At 54.7% G+C, this 10,717-nt stretch overlaps 1 protein-coding gene across 5 annotated transcripts in view; it reads right to left on the reverse strand.

Moving 5' to 3' along the window:
• Positions 1-3,933, reverse strand: part of Tldc2 (TBC/LysM-associated domain containing 2) — a 13,637-nt gene extending 9,704 nt beyond the window's left edge. The window contains exons 1-4 of one of the 5 annotated variants that reach the window (XM_005384726.2): positions 3,879-3,933; positions 2,414-2,486; positions 1,089-1,250; positions 130-282 (exon numbers count right to left, since the gene is read on the reverse strand). In XM_005384726.2, the coding sequence (XP_005384783.1) occupies positions 130-282; positions 1,089-1,250; positions 2,414-2,446 (348 nt within the window). In that variant the 5' untranslated portion in view covers positions 2,447-2,486; positions 3,879-3,933. Of the gene's footprint in view, positions 1-129; positions 283-1,088; positions 1,251-1,431; positions 1,887-2,413; positions 2,487-3,878 lie in introns of those variants that run through there. The other 4 variants (XM_013514018.1, XM_013514016.1, XM_013514017.1 and 1 more) reach the window with 4 other exon arrangements.
• Positions 3,934-10,717: the final 6,784 nt, after the last annotated feature.

Below are 10,717 nucleotides of genomic sequence, written 5' to 3' on the forward strand. Positions count from 1 at the left end.
GGGGGGGCCTGGCTCTGAATGCCATTAGAAATGACTTAGCCTATCACCTCAGCCATCTTGTCCCCGAGGCTTTGCTGGGCAGGGCCCAGTGGTATCTGACTGGAGCGCACAGAGCCCTGCTCTGCTCACCTGACCCTCCTGGTCCCTGAGCACCAGCAGCACCGGCCCGCTGCAGCCCTCCATCTGCCGGTACATTCTCCGCAGGCTGAAGCCATCCCTTGATGTGCTGAAGGCCAGACTCCAGGGGTGGCCGGTGACCCTCGGGGGCAGGTGGAGGCCGAGCTGCGGGTAAGGTGAGGTGAGGGAGGGAGTCTCCTCTCTCTGCCTTCCTTCCATCCCAAGGCAGGGGCCATACCGCACCACACAGATGGCCAAGGTACCTGAGGCTTTTGACTGTTTCTGTGGACCTCACACCCATCAGCAATAGCCCTTAGAGGCAGGGTTTCCTGTTTTACAGATGGGAAAACTGAGCCTGGGACGTGGGGCAACCAACCCAAAGCTCACAGGGGCAGGAAGTAGCAGAGCCAGGAAGCCAACCCTGCTCAGGTCTCTCTCAGTATTCTCTCCCCTGGTCACCCTGGTTGCCAGAGGCCAGAGCATCAAAGAGATCCTGAGCCCCTCCTCTCAGCCTGCCAACATCCACTTTCAGTTACACGGGCCAGGGCCACCTCAGAATGCACATTTGAGCCAGGCACGGTGTGCACGCCTACAATCCCAGCACTCTGGGAAGCTGAGACAGGATAATCACAAAGTCAAATCCAACTGGGCAAGTTAGCTACTTAACAAGACCCTGTGTCAAAAAAATAAAAATAAGAAACGGTTAAGGATGCAGCCCAGTGGCAAGTGTGTGGGTTCAATCCCCAATAGTGACAAGGAGTTCTCTTTCTCAGACCCTGAAGGGCAGAGGTAGTGCTCGTATCCTGAACTGTTTCACTAGAAAGGGAAGGAAGGCCAGAGAGAAGAAATGATTTTCCCAAGGTGAGCCAGGGAGCTGGGGACAAGGCAGCAGTGACCCCAGTGCCCCTGGGCGTGGCTGGCGAAGGGAAAAACTCCAGGGCCAAAGTCCTGGTGTATGACAGAGCCCCAACCTGCCTAATCTCTGCGGTACCCAGAACCTGGCTGGCTTCTGTCAGCTGGGGCTCCACCGGCTCTTCAGGATCAGGGACAGGGGCTGCGGCTCCCTCCTTTGCGTCCTCGTCCTCTTCCTCCTCGCCGTCCTCCCCGCTCAGGGCATCCTCCATCTGGCTGGGCTGAGAAGACACAGAGAGGCCCGGTGATTGAGCGACAGACACCCCCTGCACCAGCTCCTGAGCCCAGAAGCCTCAGGTACCTCCTGACCCCTGCCCACAGCCATCTGTAAGTGCCCACAACAGCCAGGACTCTGCCCGCCCTCCGGCTTCCTCCCTGCCACTCTCTGCGGGAGGCACACACCCAGCCCAGCACCTCGGAGCCGCGGCCGGCTGTGGGCCCTGCAGTCGGCGTGCCTGTTGCTATGGATTGGGGGGAAGACGCTGGGGAGCAAGTTCTGAGCTGGGGACAGGGAGGAAGGGTGGGAGCAGCCAGCCCTGGGCACTGCCGCCCAGTGTGTCTGTACATGAAGTAACAATGACCCTGCCAGTGATGACAGTGATGACGGCCGCCGCTGACACAGCCTGTGCTGGACCAGCCTGTGCTGCACGCTTGCTACCATGGTTTCTTTGAATTTCCTCTGAAGTCCTAAGAATGTGCTTTTAATTTCTTTATTGTGCCAGAGAAGCCCAGAGGACAGCCTGGCAGCCAGTGAGACCATGGATGCAGTCATGTGTGAGACAGCATACCTAGGTCTGCGTAAAATGTGTTTGTCCCTGAGGGTTGTGTTCTGTCCTCAAATAGAGTCGTGCAGGCAAATCACTGTGAGAACGTGTTCAGTGTGAATTTATGTATTACATGTGTGTGTTTTGAGGTAGGGTGGGTTGTGTAAATACGGGTGTGTGTCAGTGGGCAGGTACACTGGTGGTGTCATTCAGCCAAGCTTCTACCCGCTGTTGTGGGGGTGTGCTTGAGTGTGTGGGCGTGTGTATGCGTATTCAGGCGTGCAGACATGTGCATGAAGATCTCCCACAAAGACAGCAGGCTTTCCATGGAAAGGAGCAGCCTCTTTGAGAATGAGAAACGGTTAAGAAAGGGCCCTCGCTCCAGACAGAGCTGCATCTGCCACCCACTCTGGGGAAAGGGACAGAAACAGTGATCTGCTCCCTTCAAGGTCTCAGGCACAGGCTGGGGCTCAGGTCCCCTGAGTCAGTCCTTGCTCTAAGCCCCTGGGACCTCGGAGGGGGACAAGTCACCTGCCTGCCCCCAACCCCACCCATGCCTTGTCCTACCGAGATCCCCGCCTCCTCCCGGCCCTGACCCCCAGCTGAGCAGGATCCCTCACCAGCCGAGTGTAGCGCCATCGGAGACCTTTCATCCTGTGTGGTGGCCAGCCGGGTAGTGAGCCAGTCCTCGGCCTGTTGGGAGGAAGTGCTGCCAGTCAAGTCCAGGAGATGAGAGGGAGGAGCCTGGGCCACACCCAGCTGGCTCCATGCCCACCCAGCTGCCCTTTGCTCCCTCTTACCCTAGGCCCAGTGGTCACCAGGTGGGTCTGTGAGCAAGGCAGCATTCAAGGCCTCAGTGAGCATCTAACAGATGTTAGCCATGTACAATAAATTCCAGCTGTGATTCCCTTCTGCCTCTTTGCTCTGAGGACTGTGGCCAGAAGAGGGTAAGGCCCAGGCTGGGGGTCCCAGACCTCTACTTCCCTGTATGACTGTCAATAAGCTCATTTGCACCCTTGGGCCTCAGTTGCCCCACAGGTAACATCTAACACATTAGACCTGATATTCCAGAAGCCTTCACAGGACTCACACCTGCAATTCAGTTCCCTCTCAAAGTCCATGAGTGAATCATAACAGAAGCTTGAAAATGCATGCCCAGATTAAAGATAAAAGCTTTCAAAAACAATATTTTGGGCTGAGGATACAGCTTAGTGATAGAGCACTTGTCTAGCATGTACAGGGCTTAGGGCTGGAAAAAAAAAAAACCTTTTTATTTCTAATGAAAAAGTTGGGGCTGGGGATTTAGCTCAGTGGCACAGCGCCTGCCTGCCAAGCGCAAGGTCATGAGTTCGATTCCCGATACCAGAAAAAAAAAAAAAAGAAAAGAAAAGGTTATTAGTAGAGCCGGAGATGTGGCTCAGTAGTAAAATGCATGCTTAGTATGCCCAAGGCCCCAGACTCGACCCCTAGCGCACACACACATACGGGCTCTGGAATTAACGAGTTCAAATCCTGGTTTTTGCCACTTGGCTATGTGTTATGTGTCCTTGCGCAAGTTACTTAATATCTCTGCTTCAGTCTCCACATCTGTAAAATATTAATATCTACTCCTAAGGCTGTTATAAGAATAAATAAAGATGCCAGGCATGGTGGTGCATGCCTGTAATCCCTGCACTTGAGAGGCTGAGGCAGGAGGACAGTTGTGAGTTCGAGGTCAGTCTGGGCTACATAGTGAGTCCAAGGCCAGCCTGAACTGAACTGCATAGTGAAACCCTGTCTCAAAAAAAAAAAAAAAGAAAGAAGACTAAATAAAGGTACTGCCTGAAGGCTTGAGATGTGAAGTCAGGCTCTCCCTCAGTTCCATTTGATAACCCACAGCACCTGGCATTTAGCGGGGCAGAATAAATGACGCTGCTTATTACTCCGGCCCCTCCCTGCCTCTTTCAGAAATCTAGGCCCAAATCCCCGACTAGACACTACTCAGCCTCCATCTGGGTGCCGGTGAGGAGCCAGGGCTCTCAATTTCTTCTGCCTCCCCCCTTGGTGCCCAGAGAGTGGGCCACACCCAGAACAGCCCCTCCCTACCTGGCGGTCTGTACACAGCAGCTTTGGCTCTGAACTCTTGTCCCCTAGCAGATGTCTGCACTGCAGCCTCAGCCTGCTCCAGGCCCTCAGGCCTGGCTCTTATACCTGCCCGGAGGGTGGTGGGCCCTGACCCTGCGCCTGCCCCACTCTAGCTGGGAAGGCCTGTCAATGATTATCACTCACCACAGCAACTCAAATCCCACAAACACACAAACGAGACCTTGTCACCGTCTGGTCCCAGCTCTGCCCCCTCAGCCCAGAAGCAGGGGATCCCGGGCTCCTTGGCGCTTATGTGGGTAGAGCTTCTCAGTTACTTCCAGGTACCAGTGGGTACCTGATGCCCACCCTGAGGACCCTGGCCTTAAGGTTAAGCCTGTGCTCCCTCAGTCATCCCATGCTGCTGGGGGAGACTGCCTCTGCGGGTGGTGAGGACCGTCCCCTCCTGAGGGCGGCTGTGAAGTCAGGCACACGTGTCTGGCATACAGGAAGCATTCCCTCAGTGGGGCTTGCTCCTCTGTCCCTGACTCACAGTAGGACCTCGATGATTAAAGTGTCATTAAATCACAAAACTCAAAGCTGGTAGGGGCTTCAGCCAGCCCCACAGCAAGTGGCCTCTGCCCAGGGTAGGATACCCTAGAAAATACGGCCACCTGGTAATTACCAGCATCAGCATCAGATGGGTGGGTGGACCTGGTGTCCCATAGGTGCTCACTCCATCTTCACGCACCTGGAAGGGACCCTGTCCCACTGACCAAGGTCCCTAGATACCCTGCCCTGGTGGTGTCCCGGGGCAGTGCTCCACCAGGAAGTCTGAGATGTGAAGAAAAGCACTTGTATTATGGGGAAAATAGGAGAGGGACTGGCCCTGTTGCCACTTCAAACATGGCTGTTGCCAGGTGTGTTGAAGCTGTAAACAGCTCAGGCGCCACACTCCTAGGGCTTCCTGCCGCCTCTGCCCCGCACCTCTCTGACCCACTTCCCCTGAGCCTGACACCTGACCAGGGGGCACTTGGAGGAGCCAGCGGGGTTTGCCTGGCTGTCTCGTTCTGTCTTTATGCCCAAGAAGACTCAGTGTGGGACTGGCAGGAACACCTTTGCCAAACAGCAGCCCCTAAAAAGCTGCCATGGTGGGGCTCCAGGGGCCAGAGGGCCTGACACCCCCTCTGCCTGCAGCTGGCCTTCTCCTCTCTCCTCCAGCAGATCTCCTGGCACCAGTCATCTCCGGTGAAAGGGGAACGGTGAGTGACCCGGGGAACATCCACTCAGTGGATTATTTCCAAGTGTCAGAAATGATGTTTGCAAAGAATTGTGTGTGCATACCAGAGCTTATGGTGCTAAGTGAAATAAGCCAGCCTGAGAAAGTTAAAGGACAGCATATTCCTCCTCCATGAGAAACCTAAAGTATCAGTGAATGAGGGAAGAAGAGAAAGGGGAGAGGATAGGAAACTAGAAGGCCAACTGTTGGACATGGAGAAGGGGGCTGGGTGGGGAGGAAAGGGATTGCACGTTATGGAGATGTGCTCTATGTGGATCCCGAGTCCCCAGCAGGAACGTCGCTATTCTGTATTATAAACCCGCACGAATAAAAATAACATACGTGCAGCACAATTGCAGTGATGGGAATGAAAGGTGAAAACTTTGGAGAGAAACGTCCAATGGGCGGAGCGGCTCCACCTTAAACCCCTAACAGATGCAGTGGGTGGCCTGACAGATCCCGTGCACGCACTCACACGCACACTCACACTCATGCTCCGGCCATGGAATTTGCACTCCCAAGGCTCTCCTCATAGGCTCCTCAGCCCCTCACATGGCTGCACTCCTTCCCTGCCCCTCCTCACTGAGCAAACAGAAGTCCTGTCAGGCAGCCTCACCCTCACACACCCGTCCTCCAGGACAGGGGAAGACGGCCAGCTCCTTTCCAGAGCCAGGCCCCAGCCCTGGCCCTGCCCCAGCCCCGCTCCCACGCTGCTCTCCCCAGCCTCTGCCTGATCTTCCCTGCTCACCTCACGCCCCCCACGGCTGCTCCCTTCCCCACATTCTGCTTCCTGTTCCCTCCTGCGTTCACTCCTGGTCCTTCTGTCCCACACCCCTGCTCTTGTTAAGGCCCCCCCCCCCGCCATGCTCTTGTCAAAGTCTTCCCCTGGCCACGCTCTCTTGTCTTTTGCGGCTGATTTTTCCTCTTTTACCCATTTTCTAGAACCAGGAATTCTTTTTTTTTCTTTTTCTTTTTTCTTTTTTTTCTGGTACCGGGAATTAAATTCAGGACCTTGTGCTTGCCAGGAAGGTGTTTGTGCCACTGAGCTAAACCCCCAGCCCCAAGAACCAGAAATTTTTAAATCTCTGGTTCCAGGGCCAGTGTTTTTTCTTCCCACAGACCCTCTCCCTAAGTTCCCTCACCTGGCCTCAAGGATTTGAATGTTACCTAACTAAGCGCTAATGACTCTTTGGGGCTCCAGACCCCGGTGCTACCCTGGGTTCCACCCTGCAGTGTCACTTACCTATCTGAGTTCTCCACTTAGATGTCTCCACAGACACCCCAAACTGGACATGCCCCCCTAAAAAACCTCTTCACTTGCCCCTGTAAGCCTAGTCCTCTCTGCCCTCTAAGCACCGCCAAGCTGCCTTTCCTGCCGTGGAACATGGGGTCGTCCTTCGCCCTGTCCCACAGCTAAAGCCAGAAATCAGGGAATTGAACTTGACTTTGTTTCTGATTCCTCATTGCCAGCTCGGGGTGCTGACTCCTTGACTCCCAGCACACATCTCCAGATGACCCTCTTCCTCCCCTCTCCACCGCCGCCAGCCTCATGCAGGCCGCTCTCAGCTCCCCGGGACAGGCTTAGCAGCCCCAGCACTGTCTCCCAGCACCTCTTCTTGCCAGCGGCAGAATGATCTACTTACTCCAAAACAGAAATGAGGCTCATCGCTCCCAGCCTACCATCTCTAACGGCTCGCCACTGCCCTAAGGTCATGACCCCGCACAGGCATGCCCCGTTCCTGCTGCTCACCCACCCCATGTGCCGTCTCCTTTCCCTCCGTCATCCAAGGGTTCCAAATGTGTCAACTGTCTCGCTTCCTGGAACATTTATCAAGCTTCTTCTTCCCTCTGCCTGAGTCTCTTCTTTCTCCACACCTTTGAATAACTCAGTTTAAAGGCTGCCTCCTCCAGGGGGGACTCCTTGATTATCTATTTAAACAGGTTTCCCAAAGAACCCTTCAGCAGTGGCTTGTTGCCTGGCAAGCGCAAGAAATGAAACTGTTTTTCCACTTGGATAATTGCCTCCTTTGTTGCTTATACTCTGTCACATAAATTCTTATAATCATTTAGTGCTTCCTTCCTTCTAGATCAGAGTTTTACACAGTACATCCTTGGTACCTGAACTAGATAGTTTGTAACCCAACAGCTCTGTAATTGGATGGCCCTAAGTTCAAATCAACACCAGTCCTGCTGCTCCCAAGCTCTGTGACCTTGGTCATACATTCCAGGTACCCATTGCTGTGTAACAAATGGCCCCAAAAGTTGATGGCTTAAAACAGTATTTGTTTTGCAGTTTGGACAGGGTCAATGAGCCAACTCACACCTGCTCCACTTGTCAGCTGGGGTGGCTCAGAGATGGGCTGAATCATCTCATGTCTGGTGGTCAGTGGGCCAGAGCTGGAGGTGTTAATGGAACCTTTCACGTGGCCTGGGATTCCTCCGGTTGGGACTGGATTCCCAGGGTGAGTGGAGAGAGAGAGAGGGAAGAAGGGAAGGAGAGAGAGACAGAGAGAGTGTTATGGTTTATGTCTGTGTGTCCCCCCAGTGCCTCATGCGGACATGGGGCAGGCTTTTAGAGTTTGAATATGGGTATGAGAGCTGCACCCGCCCTGGAGTGGATAGTTTGCATATGTAAGGGAGAGGAAAAGGCTGCTTGAGGCCATTCCTCCTCCGCCATTTCCGCCCTGGTGTGTGTCCTGGTAGTTGCTTAGCTGTGTTCTGCCTCCTGGAGCTAACACTCTGCCATGTGCCACTCTGCCTTGTAATCTGCCAAGTACGGGCTGAAACCTCCACGAACTGTAAGCAAAATAAACCTTTCCTTCCTTAATTTTGGGCGTCAGGGATTTTGTCCCAGCAGCGAGAAAAAAGTAACCAAGACAGAGAGACACAGCGAGAGAGGGAAAGAGATAAAGAGAGACAGACAGAGAGACAGAGACAGACAGAGGGACGCTGCTGACTGGGTAGAAGCCACACTGGCTTATGCCCTAAATTTGCAAGTATCATTTTCATCATGTTTTATTGGTTGGGACAGTCACAGAGATCTGCACAGGTTCAAGGAGGAGGGAACCCAGACCTTGTCCCTCAGTTGGAGGGGAGTCAATGTCACATTGTAAGAACAGCCACTGGGATAAGACATGTATCAGTGTGCCTATCTTTGAAAAAATGCAACCAGCTACAAGAAGTTCTTTACTATTTCTGAGCCAGCGGATGGTGGCGTAGTCCCAGCTACCTGGGAGACTGAGGCAGAAAAGTAACTTTAGCTCAGGAGTTCAAGGCCAGACTGAGCAACATAATGAAACTTTGTTGAGAGGGGCAGAGAGAGAGAGAGAGAGCCAGTCTGAGATTTTTTTTTGGTACTGGGAATCGAATTTACGCCTTCACACTTGCCAGGCAGGAGCTTGTGCCACTGAGCTATATCCCCAGCCTTGATTTTTAAATTATATATCCCTGGCTCATTCTGTCTTTTTGTTTGTTTGTTTGTTTGTTGTCTTTTTTGAGACAGGGTCTCGCTCTGCAGTTCAGGCTGGCCTTGAGCTCACTTTGTAGCCCAGGCTGGCCTTGAACTCACAATGATCCTCCTGCCTCAGCCTCCTGAGTGCTGGGATTACAGGTGTGTGCCACCACGCCTGGCACCCTGGCCCATTCTGAGATCTTTTACAAAACAAAAAACAAAAAACAAAATTCGTGAGTCCAGAGCCTGGCACATAGTGAGTAGCCATGGGTCAGACAGTTGCAGGGCTTGCTGGCAGCTAAGGACAGCCACCCACCTGCACACAGCCAGTGCTGTGCTCCCAGCATGTCTCACTTCTTTGCAGTACACCTGTTCTGAACCGACTCAGAGTCTGGATCCCCTGGCTACCCCACCTGACTCCTGAGCTCCTCCCCACTCCCAAACAACTACAGAGCAGGAAGAACCCTCAGCCCCTGCTCAGCCAGGAGTGTTGGGATGCACAAAGGATGGGTGATAGAGCGGGGACTCAGGCTCTGGCTGAAAAAGAGAGGGGCAGGCCACTCTGATCTCAGGACTTCTGTGTGGCCAAGGGTGTGTCAGGGGTGGCTAAGTCCCTTGCACGGACTCACACCATGAACACCTCCAAGACTGCAGTTGTCCAGGAGGTGAAACCAAAGCGCAGAGAGGGACAACAATTTCCAAGAGTACACAGCATCTCTCTGCGCCACCAGAGACCAGCCTACAGCAGCACAGACATCATACCTGGGAGGATCTTGTCTTCCAGTGTTAGACCAGACCAGGTGGGGATGCAGAGGTCCAGAAAGTAGGGAGGCCTGCCCTGGGTCACCAATCCAAGCTTTCCATGCCACTGCCTAGCACAGGTGCTCCAGTGCCATGCCAGGCTGCCCGCTGGATCTGTGGCCCATCACCCCTATGCTCCACAAGGCCAGGAATGCACAAGCCCACTCTGGTGCCTGTGTTTACGGGGTGTGTGGGGGGAGCTGGGGGCGGTTCTCGCGAGGAGAGGGTGGGAATGCCCCAGGGGAAGCGCTGAGCAGCTCTGCTCCTCTCCTGGCTTCATGGGGGACACCTGGGGGATACAGGGGCACTCACACACTTGGATCTGGAGGAAGTCATGCTTTGGGTGAGAGGGGACCCCTAAAAGGAGAGAGGACAGAGACTGAGAAGTTGACTTGGTGCCGGGTGTGTGTTGGGGGGAGGGCAGGGGAGAGGTCAAAGAGGAGGCGGAGGATGGAGAAAGCGGACAGGAGGAAGAAAAGGGGAAAGAGGAGAGAAAAGAGGAGCAGAAAGGGGGATGGAGAGAAAGCGAAAAGGACTAAGGGAAGAAGAGGATGGAGCCCTGCCTTGCTAGGACAGGGGCCTTTCTGAGGCCAGCCGCCAGTCCTAGGGCAGCTAAAGAACTGACTCAGCCTCTTGCTTTGCTGTGGTCCGGGTTTGGGGTAGTCAGTTACTTGCGCGGGAGGTGGGATGGGTCGAGAAAGCTGTACCAGACTGGAAAATCCACAGCGCCTCAAGAAACCTTGGAGACAACCCGCGAAGGAAGGAAACCACGCCCACCAGATCTGGGGCTTTGGGGTCACCTTGATGGGGGGGGTCCGAGAGACCGTGTGGGAGGCTCAGGGCAACCTCCTTACCCGCCTGCCAACCCTTATGGGGGCCAAAACCTACTCCCCAAGCATCCACTGGTCTGACACCTCGTAATGGGTGTCGTCCATTTTAGCCGTACAGGGATTGAAACCTGGGTGAAACCCGGGCAGGGAAGACGGGGGTATGCTTGGGATCGCAGGCCGTTAAGGCGTGCAGACCTGGGCATGCACTCCGAGTTGCACGGTGCCTATGGGAGGACGAGGGAGGCCGAGGCAGCAGTCCGAGCACGCCTTGGAGGCGTGAGGTTGGGTTCCGTCCCTCGCCATGGGCCCTGAGGCGGTCTCAGGTCTTCGCGGGCCTCCAGTTTACGCATCTGTAAGATGGGATCGCGCGGCGCGCTCTGCAAGGTTAAAGGGGGCGGAGTTCGCGCACGCTCAGCACAGGGCGAGGGGCGAGGGGCGCGGTGCGGGGCGTGCATGGATGCGGGCTCCCGCGTTCTGAGGTCCGGCCGGCCTCTGCCGGGGA

The sequence above is a fragment of the Chinchilla lanigera genome, unplaced genomic scaffold (genome assembly GCF_000276665.1).
Source record: "Chinchilla lanigera isolate Chin_1 unplaced genomic scaffold, ChiLan1.0 scaffold00021, whole genome shotgun sequence".
Taxonomy (NCBI): domain Eukaryota; kingdom Metazoa; phylum Chordata; class Mammalia; order Rodentia; family Chinchillidae; genus Chinchilla; species Chinchilla lanigera.